This window comes from Dama dama, chromosome 18, assembly GCF_033118175.1.
Source record: "Dama dama isolate Ldn47 chromosome 18, ASM3311817v1, whole genome shotgun sequence".
Lineage (NCBI taxonomy): Eukaryota > Metazoa > Chordata > Mammalia > Artiodactyla > Cervidae > Dama > Dama dama.
The window spans coordinates 57,238,781-57,261,956 of record NC_083698.1 but is presented as its reverse complement, the minus strand read 5'-3'; the positions used below and the strand labels follow the sequence as shown (position 1 = coordinate 57,261,956).

Here is a 23,176-nt window from a genome sequence, read left to right as displayed (position 1 = left end):
CATTCTGGTAAACAACAAGTGTTGCCCCCAGTAAAGTCATCAGCCATAGTAGCCATGTTCCATGGTGTGCCCTGAGGGCAATTTAGGATAGAGAAAAAAACAGGATACTAACCCTAGATACTTAAGATGCATATCTAAGGAATAATTGCAATGAGCCCAGACTCTGCATCTGCCCAAACATAGAAAGCACTAGAGTCATCAACTTGAGATGCCTGTTTTCTGAGTAGCAGGAATCTTTGATGTTTGACTAAATGTTATTGTTGTTTTTCAGCAAAAACTCCCACATATCCTGGTTCCTCCTTTACCTCTTTGGATACAAGCTATCTGAGAAGCTGTGTCCTGTCCTCAGTAAAGTCCCTGAATAAAACATAATTGATAACTTTTAGGTCATGCATTTTTCTTCAGCCGATACCTTGCATGCAGGAATAAAGAGAAAGGTCCAGAGGCTGCTCACACTGCTAATGGGTAATGTTCAAATGTGGCACTGGTACCACTTGGACTTGTTAAAAATATTTGAATCCCGGACTTGATCGATTGGATCTGCATCTCTAGATCCGAGGCCATGATCTGTATTTACATTGAGAACTGCTAGACTGGAACTTAAAACTGCCATGAATAGAAATGACAGAGCTTTACTATCTAAAAACTAAAGTGCTGTGCAACTTTGTATATATACTAGAAACCACTGCACATTTAAATGGTAGTTTTTTATGTGTGTGAGTTATATCTCAATTAAGATGCTAAAAAAAATCTCAAGCTTAGGACAGTGCCTGGCACATACAGGAGGTCAGTACAAGTTACTTTTCTCAAATGCATGCATGCATGGCTCTTTTCCCTTGACAGCTTTGGATTATGAGCTGGTAGATCCAGGACAAGCAGCCTGTCGAGACGAGTCCAATACTTACTAAAGACTGGTGATAGGCATACAAGCAGCCAACAGGGCAAGGAGCATCCATACCAGAAATCAGGTTCCGTTACAAATAAAAAAAGGAAGAATTCAGCAGCAAGGCACATGTGAATGTAGAGTGAGGATCAAAGGCAGACAGGCAGCAGAGGGTGAGAAAGGCAGGAGATGGGGCAAAGGGGCAGCAAGAGAGAGATACTGGAGTCAGAAGCCTCAGAAGAGCTGAAAGGCCAGGGCAAGCTGAAGAGCAGGAACATCTTTCTCTGCCTGTTCCTGCCTGCTGAGTGCCAGTCCCGGATCTTTCTCTGCCCGTCCCTGCCTGCTGAGTGCCAGTCCTGGAGGCGCTTCCCCAGATCAGCAGGTCACAACCCATGCTGGTCACACCTGGCTGAGGGACAACCTGCTGAGGCAGCCACAGTGGCTTCTATTGAACAAATCCAGAATCCTTCACCATAGGCGGCAGAAAAGGGGATGTCTCGTACAGATGTGTGGCTGGGTTAGGAAATTTACAACATTCCCGGGCTCTGGTTTGCTCAAATTAAAATGCCTGTCCCAGTGAAAATTCTTTGAACAAGAGTACCTGAGGCCTTCGTACAGTGGTTTCAGGGGCAGAAGTGAAATACCGCAGCAGATCCTCTCACAGGGATGTGAAGACAGAAAACAGAGAGCAAAGAGGAAATAAGACTGGAAGTCTCTCCCTCCCCCTCCTCTGACTTCCTCAGAGGCCTTCAGCCCCACCCACCTCAAGTCTCAATCCTCTCTGCAGCCTGGTGTTCACCTTGCCGGGAGATGCATCCGCCTTGACACCACAGTAGTTTTGACTCCATCTGACCTTTCCATTCCAGCAAACACCATCGCCCAACTCACCTCTCAAGTTCAGATTTCCAGGAGAGAGTGTAAGGGGGCAGGGCTCAGCTAGGGTAAGGCATCAACTTCTAGTCCCTTAGCTGTTGGGGGCAATAGAGAAGGGACATATGGCCTCCTAGGAGCCAGCGGAGGGGCAGCTTCCCAGGAAAAGACATGCCTCAGTTTGCTTTCTGTTTTGTTGGGTGGCAATGGTAGTCAGTGTATGGGTGTGTGTTTGTGTGTGTGTATTCCTCTCTTCAACAAAGAACACGTTCCAAGCGTGAAACTTCCTTAAACTACTTAATATGCAGCACTTGTATTTATTCTCCCGAGTGAATCCCCCCACCTCGTAAATATCTTCAGTGACTTTCAAACATTTTTGACCCCAGGATGAAAAATAAGACTAAACGTATATTACATATGAAGCACACGAAGCAAATGTTTCACAAAACAACACATGTAATGCACCCCGATCTTTTCTATCCTATTACAGTCCATTTTAATGCTCCTTCAGCCTGCTAAATTGATTTAACACCCACTAACAAGTGGTGACCAGCGATTTGAAAAACCCTACTATTACCTCCATCACCTGTAATTTTATCATTAAAAACAATTTTACACTTTTCACATTATACTCATATAGAAGAAAATTCCCCAATTCTTTCCCAATAATATCCTAAACTCCAACTATTGTAGACAGTTTTAAAAGATGAACCAAGTGCACAAGAGATGTCTAGTGCTTTGAATTGTTTACACAACAAAGTTCTTAAGCCAGTCACATGACACCCCGTTCTCAGTCTGTTTAGTGACCAGTAGGGACTCATGCCCTGGTGCGAAGTATCAACCAACCTAGCTGAGAAGCACCACCCACTGTCTCTGCACAAAGCCAACCTGCCTACACAGGGATGGAACCAGCTCCCTTGGGCTCACCAAACTTGTTCCAAAGGGAAAAGAAATTCTGCTGGTGATGTGTGTGTCTCTGGGGAATTTCTAAGGCAGATTACTTTGTTCAGTAATGCCGATGCAATTGGGTTATTGGGTCATGGATATAAATAGGATCAAATGCTTGTTGGAGGACCGAGAGGTGGCAGAATGAGGACTGTCAGCAGAGGAAGCTAGGGAGGTGGAAGAGAGGATGGAAAGATGGATTTCCATCTCCAGCACCAGGAACTGGTGTGACTTCCATCAGATTCCTGCCTGTCCCACAGCACGGCCCAGGAGCGTGGGACACTGGCGCTTCATTCAGACCTCCTGAGCCCATCCATGATCTGTTACTGACATCCCTGAGCCTCAGTTGTGCCCTCTGTAGAATGGAGCAGGTACCAACTAAATCCGGTTCACAAGTTTCCTGTGAAGACTCAAATACAACAAAGAGCTCATGTGAAGCGCGCTAAGCCTAGTGCCTGCCACAAAGCAAGGATCCAACACGTGTTCCGGACAGTTGTTACCACCAACTAACACCCCAGCTCACCTGCCAAACTACTTAAAACACACAAGCAGATGTCTGTCTTTGAATGAGTACTTTTCCCGTTAGCCTCTCTAATCTCTTATCAGACATGGTTAGCCCACTCCAGGACCTTTTTGGATCCCTCCTCTCTTCTATAATAACTTAATTCCTTCCTCTTCTTTCTCAAAACCTGTGCTCACTTCAATGTTTTCTCCCCCACCAAACCCTGAGACCCATGGATACAGAGAATGAAAGGGACTCATCTCACTAAACTATTTATAGTGCCCAAAGCTCGATAGTTTACAATAGTCAGACTGAATTCCACATGATCATCAAGTGGTCTCCTGACCCAAGTCAGACACACAAGTACCAGGGATATACAATTTCTGTCTGCCCAGGGATTCTGGGAAGCTCAAGGCCTGTCTCAGAACCCAGAGCATCTAGGGGGTAGGAATGGCACTAAAAAGGGATGCCCTTCAAAAGACCCCACTTCCTTCTCAAAGGTTCCTGGGGCCAGCTTCAAAGAGGAGTCTGGATGAGGCATGGCTATCTCTATTTTTACAAAATAAGAACTTCTGGAAATAAGATACTGCCAAGGTATATCACTATACTTCACACATTCTGGGGTACGTCTTAGCACACAGGGACCAAATACCATTGTGAAATTATGAGAAAACTTAAGGGTCCACAAGTACATGATCTCCTAAAGGTGCCTTGTACCATGCCCCATGCTTTCGGGGAACCTACCTGTCTGTATGCTTAGGATTAAGGATAACAAGGCAATTTTCCTGTTTCCTTAAAAAATATGGTATTAATATTCTATCAATATCAATTCTATCAATAATACTACCTTAGACAATCCAGACCAAAGGCAAATGAAAATGTATTTGCTAATCTCTACTGAGTAGAAGACTATCTGTCATAACTTCCTCCATGCCATCTTCCTAAGGAATAAGGAGGCCATAATAGGGGGGCTCAGTGGTAAAGAATCCACCTGCCAATGCAGGAGATGTGAGTTCAATCCCTGGGTCAGGAAGTTCCCTTGGAGGAGGAAATGGCAACCCACTCCAGTATTCTTGCCTGAAGAAGCCCATGGGCAGAGAAGCCTGGTGGTTTATTGTCCATGGAGTGGCAAAGTTGGACATGACTGAGCATCTGAGCATGCACACAGACTAAAGCTGGTAACCAATGCTCACAGGTTGTGACAGCCTATATTTATTGTCCTGAGGCAATTATTAATACCATCAGGATCAATGGCCTAGTGTCAGCAAAAAAAGGAGGTGGGGGTATCATAAACAAACTAGGGCCCAGGTAGTAGGGACTCCAGGGTTTCCAGGAGGTGACATAGGTTGATTGGAGGCAGACCCACCCAGGTCCAAGCCTCGGCTCAACCACTGCCCATCTGTACGACCTAAACAAGTTGTTGCATAATCTTTCTCTGTCTCATTTACTCATGGTAAAATGGAGATAATAATACCAGCATCATCAGACTGCAATGAAGATAATGGACCACCCACTTTAGCCCTCTCTCTATATATAAAATTATCTTTTCAGAAAACAAATTCTACTAGAATACTTAAACAAATGGGCCTACATCGAATTAAAAAGCTTCTTCACAGCAAGGGAAATCATCGACAAAATGAAAAGGCAACCTATGAAACAGAGAAAAGTATTTGCAAATCATATATTCGATAAGGGGCTAATATCCAAATTAAATAACACAACTCCATAGCACAAACAAAAACAAAAAACACTCCAATTTAAAAAAAAAATGGGCAGAAAAAAATGAATAGACATTTTTCCAAAAAAGACAAGTAGTCAACAAGTATATGAGTAATCAGTATCATTCATCATTAAGGAAATGCAAATTAAAACCACAATGAGAAATCGCCTCACACCGGTTGGAATAGCTATTATCAAAAACAAAACAGAGAAAGAGATATGTATTGGTGAGGATTTGAAAAAAAGGGAACCCCCATACGCTGTTGGTAGGAATGTAAATTGGTATAGGTACTAGGGAAAACATGAAGGTTTCTCAAAAAATAAAAAAAACAGAATTAAAACAGGATCCAACAGTCCAATTTCTGGGTATACATCCAAAGGAAATGAAAACATGATATTGAAGAGATATTCCCACATCCATTGAAACATAATTCACAATAGTCAGGATACGGAAACAACCTACGAGATGTCACTGGATGAATGAATAAAGAAGATGTGGTAGAAACACACAACAGAATGTTACTTAGCCATAAGAAAGAAGGCAATCTGGCCATCTGTATCAACATGGATATACCTTCATGGCATCATGCTAAGGGAAAGAAGTTGGATAGAGAAAGACAAATACTGCATGGAATCCCTTATCTGTGGAAATTTTTTAAAAGAGAAAAAGTCAAATTCATTGAAGCAGAGAAACAGAGAGTAGAAAAAGTGGTCACCAGGAGCTGAAGGGTTGGTAAAAATAGAAAGAGGTTGGTAAAACGGTACAAAACTTCAGATTATAGATGACTAAGTTCTCAGGATCTAGTGTAAAATATGATGACTTAGCTGGTAACACTGTATTGTATAGGAATGTGCTAAGAGATTAGAGGACTTTCCTAGTAGATCAACTGGTAAAGAATCCGCCAGCCATGCAAGAGACCCCGATTCAATTCCTGGGTCAGGAAGATCCCCTGAAGAAGTGATAGGTTACCCACTCCAGAATTCTTGGATGTATTCCTGGTGGCTCAGACAGTAAAGAGCCTGCCTTCAGCGCGGGAGATCCAGGTTCAATCCCTGGGTGAGGAAGATCCCCTGGAGGAGGGCATGGCAACCCAGTCCACTATTCTTGCCTGGAAAATCCCCATGGACAGAGGAACCTGGTAGGCTACAGTCCATGAGGTTGCAAAGAGTCGGACGTGACTGAGCGATTAAGCACAGCACAGGGCAAGAGACTAGAACTTAAATGTTCTCACCAAGTAAATAATTAGAGGTGATGCCTGTGTTATGAACTAGATAAGCATCATTTCATAATGTATATGTATCTCAAACCACCATGACATATGCTTACATATCTCACAATTTTATTTGTCCAAGTACATCTCAATAAAGCTGAAAAATGCACAATTCACTTTTTATTTTGTATTCTCTCTCTCTGTCTCTGAGCCATCACTCTGAAATATGAAAGTTTCTGGGGCAGAATCTGAAGTTGTAAATAGCTGAATCTTAATGTTCTCTAAGCATTTGCATGCTATGCTTCTGCTGAACATTGCTCGACAACATGGCATTTTTTTCCCCTTGTGCTGAAAAACAAAAGTTAATGGCCCAATAAGCAAATGAAGACAATTTCAGAAAATGGGCTTGGATAACATGAGAAAAGCAAGGGAGGTGCCTTCCTGAGGATCTTAGAAGACTGTCAACATCCGTCAGTTACAGCCAGAGCTGGAGAATTTTTCTTCTTTAAAATCACAGGTGATATTTTATCTCTGCCAGTGGGAGGGGGAACCACCTCATATACAAGGGAAAGTCAGTAACTAAGAATATGCACAAGTTTCAAAAATTAGTCACTGGTTACCATGGTAACAAATATTGCCTAACAACTCACTGGGCTATAAGTAACCAAGATGATGCTAAATACATTACTTCAAAATGGGAAATGGACTCTATTTTTAGGAATATTTGCAAAGAACTAGATGGACCTAACCGCAAACTGAAGGTGGCTCAGATTTACCCCCATGGACCCAGGATTCAAGGTCCATCTCCTGCCCTGTGTGCGTCAAGTTCTGGGTCACAAGCATGTGCTATGCCCAGAGACAGCTGCAGGAGGAAGAGTGATGACATTTTATTTACAAACAAAAAATGAGCTTTCTCATTCCTTAAACTTTTAGTAAAGGAAGAATCCTTGCTATTGGGCAGTGAAGACTGATAACAGATTTAGGTGGCAGTCCCTTTAAATTCAATGTTAAGAATTTCCTCAGGCCAAACAAGATTTCTCAGAAAATAACTAGCATGCCCAATAAAACAATAATTCTCCCATTGATCTAAGTAGTTTGAATTTTCTGAGTAGATATTAATGTTAGTTAGAATAAAACTATAAACAATATATGAATTTTTAAATTATTCTAACAACTGACCGTACAACACCACCCTCCTAAATGAAACTTAGCATGTGACTTCTGTTCATGGTGCACAGTGCCTGGGACACTGGAGCCCTGAGTCTTCAGAAAAGTGGTCCCAGAGCAGTGTTCTTCCTAATGGTCCCTGAGTACCTGTATCAGAATTCCAGAGGGTCCTCACAGTGTAAAATCCTAGGCCATATCTAAGGCCCACCCATTCTGAGTCTCTGAGGTTGGGATCTGAGAAATCTCCATTTTAAAAAGATGCTCCCTGTGATGTTTATGTTCTCTGGTCTGAGAAGTCCATCCTTAGCAATCACCAATACATTGAGGTCTCCTGACAATGAAGACAGAAGATAGGACAGTCATCAGGGGACACAAACCAACATGGTTTATCAAAGGCAGAGCTGTTTGTGACACAGTGGCTTTTGGGCCACAGCCTAGGGTATAAAACCAGCACAAAATACTTGTATTATATATGCGTGTGTGTGTATGACCCAAGTTTTTCAGAAATAATATGGGTGATGTACTCTGGCCTACTCTATTATATTCCAATTTTTAATGTTATGGCAACCAACTAAATTGATTTCACTTCCCACTAATTGGTGGTGTTTGAAAAACTCTATTATAATATCTGTTGTCCTATATTTTTATCACTTAATAATTTTTAAAATTTTTCATGTAATATCCTAAATAGTAGAAGGCCATTCAGTCTTTTCCAATATACCCCCAAAGTCACAATATTTTAGTTACCTTTAAAGGGTGATTCAAGGTAAAGTGAGACAGTCTTCTGTTTAAGGGAATCAACAACAATGCATTCAACTGCTAGCATTTAACTTTTATTTATTTACATCCTCTTTATCTCAAAAATAGCACGCAGATTATATAAGTATAAAATAAATGAAAAATCTTAAGAAAGTGAAGCGAGAAAAAAAGAAAGACACAAAATTGAGTGTTTATGGAATAAATCAAAGGAATAAATACAAGTAATAAAGACAACATAGGCCAGGAAATCTAGTCTACATATTAACTCTCAGCTTTCCTATCAGTGTGCAGAGGAAAACATGATCAGTTACGAAAATTCCAGGACCCATTTGGGAAGAATAAGCAATTTCTAAGAAGCATTTCCAGGCCTCTGGCTGTTTTCCCCTCAGGCTGGACTGAACACTTGTTGCCTTCCTCCCTCCCTCCTCAGGGTAGAGAAGGCAGTCACAGTGGGACAGACCCTATTAGTGCCTCCACCTTCCACCACCATTTGATTCACAGGGAAACTTAAGATCGCTCTAAGGTTTGGGACAAACAAAGCCAGGAGCCATAGGTCACTGATTCTCCCTTTTCTTGGAGCATTCTATATTCACTTCTGTCCCAGAGCTGACCAACTTATTGTGATGAAAACTGTTCACAGAGCCATCCCCTTCCTCCTCACCAAGCCCAGAAGGCTATCAGTTCCATGGGGACAATTTTGGCTCCTAGGCATATCAGTGAGCTCTCCATAAAACTGAGCTGAATACGAAACTTCTCCAGAAATTCCCAAAAGGAAAAGTGATAGAAGCACAAAGATCTGAATTGGCTTCTTGGTTCTATGGTTTATCGCTCCTGAGATATTAGCCAAGCCATCTGACTGCTATGATTCAGTTTCTTATCTGTTAACCAAAGCCAATGCGGTTTCTACCACAGGTTAGTTGTGAGGATGAAATTAACAAACAGATGTAAGGAGGCCGGCCCAGTTTCTGGCACACAGCAGGTGCTCAATAAATGCTACTTTTCCCTTAACAGAAATCTCTAGGATATTAATTGTACTTGCTGCTAGAGCCACTGTAGTATTCACAATCCTTCTCTCACTTCCAAATTTCCTAGTTAAGATCACCCATGAAGAAAGCAGAGTTCCCAAGAACCACAGAACACTAAATGCCTACATAATGCCACCTTCAAAATGGTTTTTGTCATTGTTTCAATAACTTAAAGGAGAGCTTAGAGGTTATTCTGGGGAAAAAAAAAAAAGTCTGAGAAAGGGAAGCTTGACTAAGTCATTAAGTATCAAATAAATGCTTAAACCAAGCAATAAGGAAGAGAGATAATTAGTAAATTCACTGTTAGAAGGCAAATGCTGTTGCTAAAACAGAACACAGAAGCATATTTGGTCTTTACTCTTGAATGGGCTAAATATCCCCTTGTTAATACTAAAGTAGCGGTTGGTTGCTTTGCAGACTCTGTTTTCATGGATGGTAGAGATGTAAAATTTAGACCAGCATGTTTAGTCTTGAGCAGAGAAAACATCAGCTATGTTTTAATTTCCTTTAAATATAAGTGTTCAGATTAAATAATGTGGTTGACCTACCTTTTCTGTGATATAGACGTTTGAACTATCAGCATGCTGCAGCGCAAAGTATTCATGGTTTGCAAGGGACCACCTGAAAAATGCAAGCAAAAGCTGATGACAAAAACAAAAAAGGATCATTTTCAAGTTCATATGATAGAGTTAGGTAAACTTAGCACCCTGTGACTGGAACTGGGCCAGAACCCAAGATACACACAGTGCAGTTTCTAAAACAAAATGACTTCAGCCCTGTTATCATGACCCTGAGACCAAGGTCTTATTCCAAGCCTATTGTTAACCCTTAAAGTATTTTATCTCCACAGCTTTGAGGGAGGGCTCATTAAATATAAAGTTCCATTCCTCCCTATGATGAAGGAGTGAGTGGAGCAGAGAGAGGAAAACAAAGGAAACGAATGCAATTTAAATTTTTGATAATTGTTACATTTCAGTTGTCTCTGTAGTCCACCATCCCCAATCAGTATGCTTGCTGTAGACTGGAACATTTCAGTTAAGGATTGTTGTTGTTTAGTCACTAAATCATGTCCCACTCTTCTGTGATCCCACAGACTAACTTGCCAGGCTCCTCTGTCCATTTAAGGATCACAGATCTTAAACAAATTCCAGGTAAAATTCTATTCATAGTTCTGCCTTAAAAATTAAAAAAACCTCAGGCAACTTCCATATGTATGGATTGTTAGAGCACCCCAAGAGAAGTAGGAAAGCTATCTTTGTGAAGTTCCATGTGGCAACACAACCACCCACTGACCTGTCTTTTAAATTATATTATCTTCTGTGGGGACCTGAGTGGTCTTCTCATTTTATACCAGAAGAAGGGTGCACTTAACTTCGGAAATTTAGACTGCTTCCAGCTGAACAGGATGAATGAACCACATCTTTTCAAAGTAAATAAGATCAATCCCAATGTCCACATATTGGGACTTTTACACTTCCCACTCTTTGAGAAACAGAGAGAATGTTTTGGTAGAAAAGACATGGAAATATTACACAGTAATTCGTGCTGTCTTTAGGTAGGTCAAGTAGTGACTTAATGAGTAATATTTAATAATTGCATAAGAACATTTTATTTGCCTTTCAATATGCTGACTGGAGCTCCCTGGATAAATCCTGAGTAACACTTACCCATCACAGATTTCCTTTATTATTGCAGACAGTGGTTTTTTCTGAAAAATAGAAAAAAAGGAAATACTTTGTTAGTTTCATTTCATCATTTTAAGCTCTAAAAAAATAAAAAAGAAGAAGATGAAGAGGCCTAATAAAGAAACTTAAATAAGAACAATTTACATTTGCTATTCTTGGTTGTTGTCAGTGAGTTTGTTTTTCTCAAGGTAATAATCGACCAGCCATCACCACCAACTGCATTAATGATGTATTATCCTTGGGGTCCTTTTTTCTATACTTAGCATGCAAGTTGAACAAAATATACACCATATTTCACTTGAAAGGGAAAGTGTTAGTCGCTTAGTCATGTCCAACTCTTTTCTATCTCATAGACTGTAGCCCTCCAGGCTCCTCTGTCCATGGAATTGTCCAGGCAAGAATACTGGAGCAGGTTGCCATTCCCTTCTCCAGAGGATCTTCCTGACCCAGGGATTGAAATCAGGTCTCCTGCATTGCAGGCAGATTCTTTACAATCTGAGCCACCAGGGACTCCCCAGTATTTAACTTAGCCACATTAAAATCAGGATGAAACAGCGTTTTGGTCAAAGATCTCATAGGCAATAACAACCTACAAAGTCAACTGATCACCAGAATTCCTCAAGAGTAGTACATGGGTAGGGCAACCAGTAGTTTGGCTTTATGCAAACAAGCTTGGATATAGAGTAATTTTATGAGAACATGAGACAAATGGAGTATGAAGCATAGTGACATTGTTCCTACAAAGTACACAGAATTCTTCCCACAACTGTGGTCCTGGCAAATGTCAGTCACGCAGCAGCGTGAGTGGGACACACTGGAGTAATGGGACCATGACACCACGTGTTGTGGTGTCAACTGGCGGCTGGCTACAGCTGCACTCTGGGCCTGACAGCCACAGCTGCGCTCTGCCTGCCTCCAGATAGAAAGAATGTAGTGAAAAGACACACACAGCTCATCTAGAGATGTCCAGACTCTTTCTGCTTTGGATGTAAACAGACCCCAGCTGTCTCCTGGGATGGGCAGGAGTGTGTCTACCAAAGGAACACATCACAGACAAGAAACAAACGGGGAAGAGAAATCAAAGAAATACAACACATGGTCCTGGATTTTCAAATACAACCACAGAATAGCATCGAAAACACTTTCTCCTCCCGTCCCTCTGGGCACTGTGGTATGGCAGAAGGAATCTGAATCAAGCAGAATTAGTTTAAAACCTAGCTGTGTCAACTTGCCTGCAGTGAGACTGACAACTTCCTTAATTTGCTGAACCACAACCAGCTTATCTGTAAAATGTGCAGAAGACCTACCCACTCCTCAGGGTTGTCACAAGAATTAAATGAAAATTAAAATAAAGGGCAAAAGACTCAAAAAAGGGTTAGGGCTCCACTTCTTTACTCTCTCGTGTCACTAGAAGAGCTTGATTTCCTCTTTGCATCCTTGCCCTCGGACCCAACATTGCTAGGTCCCCCTCTTGGTTAATTCCAAGCACTCCGTTCTTCATAGTCCTTTCTAAGGGCTTCAAGGCCCCGATAAAAGCTCCAGTGCTGCCCTCAGTGTTCCGCCAATGCTCTCCTGCACTCTGGAGCACTAGGGTCTATGACTAAGCCCACCACCATGTTTTCAAAAGAACATCTGCCTACAACTCTAAATGCAGTGGGCAGAAGAGGGATGGAGAATTGTGGAGGGGCGGAAAGATAGTGCATATTAGCATCTTGAGCTAATCTCTTTTAGACTAAGATTAGAAATGGCGATTGGATTCGACAATGAAGTTACATGTTACACAACTTGAGGCCTTTGCAAGAACTTGTCCATTGCCTATGGCTCTGGCTGTGAGTCGAAAAGCAAATGTGCACTCCCAACCAAAAGAGAAAGGAGGTTTAGGAAAAAAACTCCTTCCATAAGTTGAGAATTTTGCACTTCCAGCTGTCAGAGACCTCTCCAGGCTATTAGCATTTCATGAGGACCTACCAGTCTCCTAGATTAACTGCAGCGCCTCAGATGGTAAAGAATCTGCCTGCAATGCAGGAGCCCTGGGTTCAATCCCCTGGAGAAGGGAATGGCAACCCACTCCAGTATTCTTACCTGGGAAATCCCATGGACAAAGGAGGAGCCTGGCAGGCTACAGTCCATGAAGTCACAAAGAGTTGGACACAACTGAGTGACTAACACTTATTTATCTACGAGTCTCCTAACTCCCCCAATCTTCTTGCATCCTCAAAACTAAAATATAAATAACAGGGTCAGATTTCAGACTTAAATTATATTGAAAGGACAGATCGAGCCAAGAAGTATTGCTAATGATGTAGGAGAAGGCATTTAAATTACTGCTTTCAGAATGGGAATTCTTAAAGTCTAGGTAACTTAGAGGAATTCCTCAGATTTTAATCTAGGTCTGATTCATAGTTTCAGAGTCAAATTTGAAAAGATAGAAGTGGGCTTCTAGAACTATTATATCTAGAACATTCTGAAGTTGGCTATATGAAAGGAGTAATGACCCTGGAAGAACAAAGTTTAGAGATTTAATAGAGAAAGATGAGAGAAAAACTTTAAACCCCAGAGGAAAAGGACTCACAGTTAACAACTGCAGCCTCCCCAGTTAAAATGAATGCTGTGTAAGCTCAGGGCTGGTCCCGCATCCTACACCTGTCCCCTCCCTTCTTTACATGTTCCAATGAAACTCTGAACTCCACCACCCACACCTAATTCCAATGACTTCACAATTTTCATCTCCCTTAGTTCATCCACATTTTTAATGTCATTACTACCTTCTTTTTGAAACCATCTTTCCAGAGTTGCTGTATTTCCTTCCAGCTCCTACCGTTATAAGCAACAATCGTTTGATAAAATCCAAGAGATCCTTCTTATTTGTTTTACTTCTAACTTCAGATTTATGTTCCTATCTCTTCTGTTTTCATTCAACTGGTCAGTTCCTCATTCATTTCAACTGTCCCAGGTCTGTAATCTGATCCCACTCTTAGAAATCTCTGGCAGTTTGTTAGAACCAGCATGTTAACTCTCCTTCAAGTATCTTATTAAATGTACAAACAAAAATCATTACGCTCACCATTCCCTAAACCAATAATAGCGTGTCCCCACCCCCAAATTCTCGCCATCTCAGTCATGATTTTTTCTGTCTCACTATGACACCACTACAGCCCAGAGCATCACTAACCTTTATTTCTTCACCCTCCAGGTATGATTTGTTACAGGTGGTATTACATCTTCCTCTGTGACATTCATATCATTACTTCTCACCTCCTCCAAATTGGTCTTCTAAAATCTTGGCATTCCTCATTCCAACTCCTACCAGATAAATCATACCCCAGTTCTATCACTCTTAATTCTGCTTCCTCAGCCCCAGTGCCTTTCCTGAGGAACAGCCCATCATTAAAAGCATTAACTACTTGCCATAAATTTCTAATCAAATACTCCACTGGCCTATCAAACACAGATTCCTATCTTGCATTAGTTCCTATATTTGAATAACCTACATCTAGTAGTTCTTTCATGTAGATTTCTAGAGAACTTATCTTTGCCTTCTCTATTCTGTGATAAACAGATTTTTACAAGACCCTGAGTCTCATCATTACTTCATCAAAACCTCTCTCTGCTTCATCCCTTGCATACCTAACTACCACCTTTGGCTAAGAATTCTCAGGATCCTGGCATCAGATCCTTGCAAATAAGTCTTTATATCACCAGTTTCTTCCTTTCTAATCCCCACATTAATTAATTAATTATAATTAATTAATTATAATCCCACAGTATTAATTAATTAAATAGGTAATTATTAATTACATATAATTAATTATAGGTAAAATTAGACTTTCCCCATAAACTTTGCTCATGTTGTTATTTTGCTGCAATATCCACCATAGATCTTCAATGACCATCACCTGTATTGTAGAAATCTCTTAGCTTGTCATCCACAGCCTTCCTCAATCTGGACTCAAGCAATCAAACTGCCTACTAATGTTGTACATGTTCCCCATGCTTTTGGATTAGTTAACGATTCATCCAAAAAATCCCACCCCCATACTTTTACTTTATGCCATTTTTTAATGTTATTTTTGCCTGTGCTAGGTCTTCATTGCTGTGAAGGCTTTTCCCTAGTTGCATCAAGTGGGGGCTACTCTCTAGTTGTGATGTGCAGGTTTCTCTCTGTGGTGGCTTCTCTTGTTGCAGAAAAGAGCTCGAGGGCTCGTGGGTTTAATAATTGCCGCTCCCGGGCTCTAGAACATGAGCTTCATAGTTGTGGCACATAGGTTTTGTTGCTCCACTGCACGGTGGGATCTTCCTGGATCAGGGATCAAACTCATGTCTCCTGAATTGGCAGGTAAATTCTTTACCACTGAGTGACCAGGGAAGCCCCAGTGTTCAGGCACTAATGTTGTGCCCGACTCTTTGTGACCCCATGGACTGTGGCACGCCAGGCTCCTCTGAACTTCCACCATCTCTCAGAATTTGCTCAGATTTATGTCCATTGAGTCAGTGATCTCAACGTCTGTTGGCCCCTTCTGCTCCTGCCTTCAGTCTTTCCCAGCATCAGGGTCTTTTCCAGTGAGTTGGCTCTTTGCATCAGGTGGCCAAAGTATTGGAGCTTCAGCTTTAGCATCAGTCTTTCCAATGAATATTCAGGATTGATTTCCTCTGGGATTGACTGGTTACATCTCCTTGCAGTCCAAGGGACTCTCAAAAGTCTTCTCCAACACCACAGTTCAAAAGCATCAATTCTTCAGCACTCAGCTTTCTTTACAGTCCAACTCTCACATCCATACGTGACTACTGGAAAAACGATAGCTTTGACTAGATGGACCTTTGTTGGCAACAAAGTCCCTCTATACTTAGCACATTAAATGAATCACTCCTAAGGACCTAGTATATCTGTCTTATTTTCTTGTCCCTTGAAAACAAGATATCTTAATTCGTCTTTGTAACCTTCTCCACCCCTCAGTACTAGGTGCACAGTTCACAGATGCTAACAGGATGTAAGAGGAAACTCAATACATTTCTATTAAATGGAAAATTCACTTACTTTATTTTTTTTTAAATAAAAGAACCAACAGAAAAGCCTTGACTATAAAAGTAAACCATTTCCTAAATGTCCATCAATAGATGAATTGATAAAGATGTGGTACATATATACAATGGAATATTACTTAGCCATAAAAAGAATGAAATTGAGTCATTTGTAGAGATATGGATCAACCTAGAGAGTTTCATACAGAGTGAAGTAAGTCAGAAAAATAAGTACTGTATATTAACACATATATGTGGAATCTAGAATAATGGTACAGATGAACCTGTTTGCAAGGCAAACATAGAGACACACATGTAGAAAACAAATGTGTGGACACCACAGCGAGGGGAGAAATGGGGGATGGGACGACTTGAGAGATTGGGATTGACATATATATTATGCCTACTATGTATAAAATAGGTAACTAGTGAGAACCTATTTCTAATGGAGAATCTTCACTGGAAGGACTGATGCTGAAACTGAAGTTCCAATACTGTGGCCACCTGATGCGAAGAACTGACTCATTGGAAAAGACCCTGATGCTGGGAAAGACTGAAGGCAGGAGGAGAAGGGGACAACAGAGGATGAGATGCTATTCAACTGGATAGCATCACCGACTCAATGGACATGAGTTTGAGGAAACTCCAGGAGATAGTGGAGTCAGAGGAGCTTGGCCTGCTACAGTCCATAGGGTTGCAAAGAGTCGGACAGGACTGAAACAACTTAGCAGACGCACACACACACGTGTATACATATAGCTGACAACAGAAACTAACTGCTGTACAACAGAAACTAACACAACATTTTAAAGCAAGTATATACTCTAATAAAAAATAAGAAAAAATGATCAATGAATATTAAAAAGCAAAGCAAAAGAAAACAACCAACCAACAACATCAAAGTAAACCATTTCAAAGTACAGCCTGGATGAATCGGCACAAATCACACTTCCTACCATGTAAACCACTGTGGGGTGGCTATAAGCAGCTGCTTATAGGTGAAGGTTGTCACCGCTCCCCACACAGACCACTCTTGTGATTCACAGCTTGGGTGAGCATTGAGCCAGCCAGCTGATGAGGAGTATAATTCAACAGGTGATAAAACAGATACCAATCAAATGATCGTCACCATCCTTTAGCAAGGCCGCACAGGTGAGCAGGAACTATTGCCGTAAACAGGGATGGAACGAGATACTCCCAAATACACTATTTTGGTAGCAGTGCTTTGCTCACTTTTTATATAAAACCTTCAATTCAACATGAGCTCCTTGCCTGACTTAAATTCTAAACTAAAGTTTGGCTCTATGTTTTAGTTAATATTTGTTCAGGTTACATAAGATGTTTTTATGATAATACAAGTTTCACCTGAGGAAAAGAAAGCTTCCAAGACATGCTTGGAAATTCACTAAAACTTGGGAGTAGGGTGACAAGTGCATTGCCTTGGTAGCTTTCTGTGGACCCACGTAATATTTGCCTTTCATCTCATTGAGAGAAAAACCCAGAAGTAAAGAAAATTTGATCTAAAAGGATAAAAACTGGTTCTTCTCTCTTTGAGTCCATAAACCATAAAGGAACTAAAATAAATTCTATACTCTATAGGAATATATCTCCACATAAAATATCGAGGCAAAATTATTTTAATTGCCTGAGCATGTTTTTGTAACTTAACAAAAATCATAACTAAATCCCTTAAGCTTTTTGTTTTAAAGGTCAAATCAGCCTTCTCAGACTCAGTAATGAACTAAGATGGAAAGAATAGAAATGTTTTTAATGATAACCCAGAGGGTTAGTCAGTTACCAGATTTCCAAGTGCAGGTGACTGGGAATTAAACAGACTCTACTTGTTTCCTTTAGCAATGGTGAGGTCATTGTTCACTACATGAAAGTATTTCTTCTCTTTATACTAATTTGAGAAAATTTCAATAATGACACAAATATTTTTATTTATCAAACAAAGTATGCATTTCCAAATGAATTTTACTGTCAAAGTACCATGTGCCAACAATTATATTCATGCAGTAAATAAGATCTTTGTTGCTGGGTTTGTTTTTTTAAATGTATCCCTCCCTTTTAAACTCTTACTCTCCAAAAGAATTCCTTTATTCAACTTAATTTATCATACACTACATCCAGAAAGCAAATTTCCAATACAAAAAGACTTTTATTTACCTCTCATAAAATCACCTAGATTCCTGAGAATGGTCAAATTCACTAGTAATTAGCTTGTGATCTATATCTCTGCCTCTGTCCTCACATGGTGTTCTCTCCTCTTCTTACAAGGATGTAGGGCCCACTCTAAATCCAGGGTGATTCCATCACAAGATACACAATTATATATGTAAAACCCTTTTTTCAAATAAGGGCATCTTTTCATATTCCACGTGTTATAATTTGGATACCTTTGGGGTCACTGTTAAAACTATTGCAACTGGGTAAGAAAAAAAATTATTTATTAAAGGATTAGAGAGAAAAGAGAATGCACCCTTTTCTCTCTAATCCTTAAAGTGGGTGTTGGTCCTTCACTTCTCTTCCTAAACTCTCTCTTGCTTTGAATGAAATGCCATTATCCTAAATCCCTGAATCCATGCCTCCCACTATGACCCCTCTTCTAAGGTCTGATCCTGCATTCCAAACAACCCCTGGTGCGGATCCACGTGGACGTCCTGCCACCTCTTCAAGATTAGCACTGCATGCTCTTCCTCACTAAACCAGATCCTCCTCCTGTCTCATTTTTATCTCAAGAAAAAAAAATTATATATATATATACACATATATATGTATTTATATCTGACTCTTCCCACCCAAAGCTCATGGTTCCTTTCAGACATGAGAGGACCCCTAGCAGAAACATCCTTGGGAACCCCCAGTTGTTTACATCAGAGGCTGTGGAGTCCAGCCTGCCTTGAGGCACGTCCCCGGACACCGCCCAGCTGTTGTCCCTCATCAGTGTCCCTCGCTGATGAGGGCAGTTCCCATTCAACCACCTGTTCCTGCCTGTTGGCAGGCACCTGGCCTGGGGGTACTATGCGACCCAAACGCTCACCTCAGAGCTCGCACGTCCCCTCTGCCCACATTGCTGCCTTGACACTGGCCTGTGGAGGCTGGTATCTCCCTCATCTGAAGTGATACACACTTGTCAGCAGCTATAAACTGTGGGCTGCTGTTCCTACCTCTGACATCCACTTCTCAGGCCCATGTCTGTCCTAAAAAGAGCATCGCATCAAAGAAAGCTTGGCTTCTTTGAAACCTTATTTATTTCAAATGTTTTTAAAGATATGGGGTGGGGATATGCTTATGAGATAGCATTAGGGACACCAGAAAAGCTCTCAGAACGCTGAATTTTTTATCAACAACTTGCTTTTCTATACCTTACCCCAACTATGAGCACTGGAATAACTTTAGAAAATGATTTCCTGGGGTAGAACCCCAACTTCTGAAGCCCCTGGTTTTGTAGCTTTAGGCTTACTACTTCTCCGCTCAATGTTTCCATTTTCTTTTCTGAAAATAAAAGTAGCACCTCGCACATTGTAAGGTAGTGAAGACTAATTGAGAGGATGTTATATCAAACCCTCAAAACTGCACTGGTACACAGCCAGGCACTGGATACATGTTACCTCTGAATAGGTTCTTTCATTCCATGTATCCAGCTTGGATACTTTGCAGGTACTTTCTTTAAATGTTGGTTAAGAACATTGAATACATGAATGAATGAATATCCAGTTCTTCTTCCTCCTTCCTGGAGTGACTCCAGTCCCCAGTGCTGCCTTTGGCACTCATCTCATCCTGTTCTTTACTCTTCAATGCATTTTTGTTTCCTCTGCCAACCAGATTATACACATTTGGAGGGAGACACTGCCTCTGAGACTCACCTCTGTCACCTCCCAAGCAAATGGCTGCTAGGCTACAAGGCGTGCAATTAATGAACATTTTTTTTTTAAATTAAAAACATCTTTTTTCAGACTTTCAGCTTCTTTCCCTTTCTTCTGCTCTCTTCCAACTGCCTCTGAAGCTCAGGCAGCAGCTAAAGATGGAAGACAGCAAGAGAAAGACAGGAGCAGTCTCCCATCACCACCACGTAGCCGCTCTGCCAGAGGGCCATTGTCAGACAGCCTTGTAATTGCAAAACCATTTTCCACCAAGACTGAAAGTTCTTGGTCCCAGACTATTATAAAGACTTTCTCCAGTGCTTTAAAAGAATGTGACAGATGCTTTGTTTTGACACTTTGAGGTGGTACAGCACAGCACTTGGGATTTTTACTTTCTTTTACAGATGGAAATTCATTGAACATATTCTGCCCAGCAGTTATGAGTAATGTTGGTCCAGAAAGAAAAGAAATCCAGCTCCTAAATGTCAGGACACCTCTGAGAAGGGATATATGCATGTTGACTAAGATGTAGCCTACAATGTGACTTGGAGAAACTTTCAGGTGCAATAAATAATCCATCTAGTTCCTGGAGGTGCCTCCTGACACCATGTCAAAAACACCAGTCATTTTTATAACAGCTTTATTCTTCCTCCAATGAACATGGTGACTGCCCTCCATGCTTCCAACCATATACCTTTACTATGGAGGAATCAGATGTCTCTGAGAGGTGTGTATGAATATTCTGTTTTCCTAATAGCTGCTTAAATAACCTGAAAGTTAATGACAAAACCACACTTCCCTGAGGCAAATTTATTAATAGCTGGTTCTTGGAAAGCAAACATTTTGACAACAATTCCAATGGGAATCACTGACATAAGATTCCAGTGACTGTTAGAGATGACAAAGGCAGGGGGTGTGGGGGAAAGGACTCACAACTCTGTCTCCAAAGCAGTAAAAACTATGTATCCCATTAATTTTAAAAATAGAAAGATGATACACTATGACACCTTTTTCTCAACAGATGATTTGTTTCAAAAATAGTTTACTAAAAATGACTTGTTTCAAGCTTTATGAATCTAATTAAATATTAGATTCAGCAAGACCAAGTGTAATCTTTGCATCATAAAAATCATCGGACTATGTAAATGAGCAGACACAAAAAATAATTAGTGCTCTCATTAGTAATGAGTTAAAGAGGAGGAGAAGGTCCTCTTTCTCTTTCAGGTTCTCTGATATACTTCTGCTGAGCAGAAACTGTGTTCCCCTTCAATTGGAAGCAATTTTAGAAAATGACAAAAATGTAGAGATGAACAATGCAAAAATAAAACCCTATTCACATCAATTATCTATTCTGAGTCTTCTTCCTTCTTCTTGACAATTTTACATTGTCCTAATACCAATGTTGCTACGGATATAATTTTTTTTCCAAATTTCAATATCTGAGGCAGCAAAAACAACAACTTTGCCAACTACTATATCCTTCTCTACCTTCCTTAATATCTGTCTTTTCCAAGAAGTACTCCCATATAATTCCAGCCTGTCTGGTGGGCCATTTCATTCCACCACACCTTGAGTCAGTTCAGTTCAGTTCAGTCACTCAGTCATGTCCAACTCTTTGGGAACCCATGAACTGCAGCATGCCAGGCTTCCCTGTCCATCACCAACGCCCAGAACTTGCTCAAACTCATGTCCATCGAATCAGTGATGCCATCCAACCATCTCATCCTCTGTTGTCCCCTTCTATTTTGCATTCAATCTTTCCCAGCATCAGGGTCTTTTCAAATGAGTCAGTTCTTCACATCAGGTGGCCAAAGTATTGGAGTTTCAGCTTCATCATCAGTCTTTCCAATGAATATTCAGGACTGATTTCCTTTAGGATGGACTGGTTGGATCTCCTTGCAGTCCAAGGGACTCGAAAGCATTTTCTTCAACACCACAGTTCAAAAGCATCAATTATTCAGCGCTCAGCTTTCTTTATAGTCCAACTCTCACATCCATCCATACATGACTACTGGAAAAACCATAGCTTTGACTAGATGGACTTTTGTTAGCAAAGTAATGTCTCTGCTTTTTAATATGCTGTCTAGGTTGGTCATAACTTTTCTTCCAAGGAGCAAGCATCTTTTAATTTCATGGCTGCAGCCACCATCTGCAGTGATTTTGGAGCCCCCCAAAATAAACTCTGTCATTGTTTCCACTGTTTCCCCATCTATTTGCCATGCAGTGATGGGACCAAATGCCATGATTTTAGTTTTCTGAATGTTGAGCCTTAAGCCAACTTTTTCACTCTCCTCTTTCACTTTCATCAAGAGGCTCTTTAGTTCTTCTTCAGTTTCTGCCATAAGGGTGGTGTCATCTGCATACCTGAGTTTATTGATATTTCTCCATCAATCTTTTTTTTTTTTCTCTCCATCAGTCTTGATTCCAACTTGTGCTTCATCCAGCCCCACATTTCTCATGATGTACTCTGCATATAAGTTAAATGAGCAGGGTGACAATACACAGCCTTGACGTACTCCTTTCCCGATTTGGAACCAGTCTGTTGTTCCATGTCCAGTTCTAAATGTTGCTTTTTATGGATTTCTCAGGAGGCAGATCAGGTGGTCTGGTATTCCCATCTCTTGAAGAATTCTCCACAGTTTGTAGTGATCCACACAGTCAAAAGCTTTGGCATAGTCAATAAAGCAGAAGTGGGTGCTTTTCTGGAACTCTCTTTCTTTTTCAATGATCCAAGCGATGTTGGCAATTTGATCTCTTTGAACCAGAGATCAAATTGCCTTGAGTGAAGTGTTCTCTTTTATATGGAAATGAGTGAGTGATTCACTCTGTGACTCAATTCAGGTCCCAAGGTCTGCCTACCTTCTCTTCTATGAAACAGTCTACTTATTTGTGTTAAGCTCATATGTGGAAGGTTAACCCTATTTATGTGCATGGTATGAAAGTACTGATAAAAAGTCAGACAAGCCTGATAGAATAAACGGAAATGACTGCTGACTCTGATGGATAAGATAATAGCAGGCCAGATGGGTAGATACAAAAAAGCCAGATAAGCTCTGGAGGCAAAGCAGGGTTCAAATTCAATTTAAACACAGGATTATGAATGTGTATCAACTGCGAAGAAACTGACATTGGACGTAAGACAGCTGTCAAAAGAATACTAAGCCGTGGCAAAGAGAGTTTTAAGAAGTAAGTTTACCTTGTTTTTAACTTTTTAGTTCCCCGTCTTCTACTTCTCATCTCTGTGTGCCATGTAGTTGGTTTACTGTTTGTGAGAGTGGATGCACTAGCACCAGTTCACCCTTCTTTTTGAAAAAATTTATTTATTTGGTTGCACTGTGTCTTAGTTGTGACGCACGGGCTTAGTTGCCCCACAGCACCTGGGATCTTAGTTCCCTGACCAGGGATCAAACCCGCGTTCCTTGCATTGGCATGCAGGTTCTTAACCACCAGGGAGGTCCCCCATCCTTCTCTCTTCAGTGGTGATGGATGTGCTGAGAAACGTGCCAGCAAGTAGTGGAGAAACAT

At 40.9% G+C, this 23,176-nt stretch overlaps 1 protein-coding gene across 4 annotated transcripts in view; it reads right to left on the bottom strand.

Annotated features, from left to right (window-relative positions):
• ELMO1 (engulfment and cell motility 1) overlaps positions 1-23,176 on the bottom strand; it is a 562,488-nt gene that overhangs the window by 416,144 nt on the left and 123,168 nt on the right. For all 4 annotated transcript variants that reach the window (XM_061165360.1, XM_061165359.1, XM_061165362.1 and 1 more), the window contains exons 3-4: positions 10,749-10,789; positions 9,630-9,702 (exon numbers count right to left, since the gene is read on the bottom strand). In XM_061165360.1, the coding sequence (XP_061021343.1) occupies positions 9,630-9,702; positions 10,749-10,789 (114 nt within the window). The remainder of the gene's footprint in view (positions 1-9,629; positions 9,703-10,748; positions 10,790-23,176) is intronic.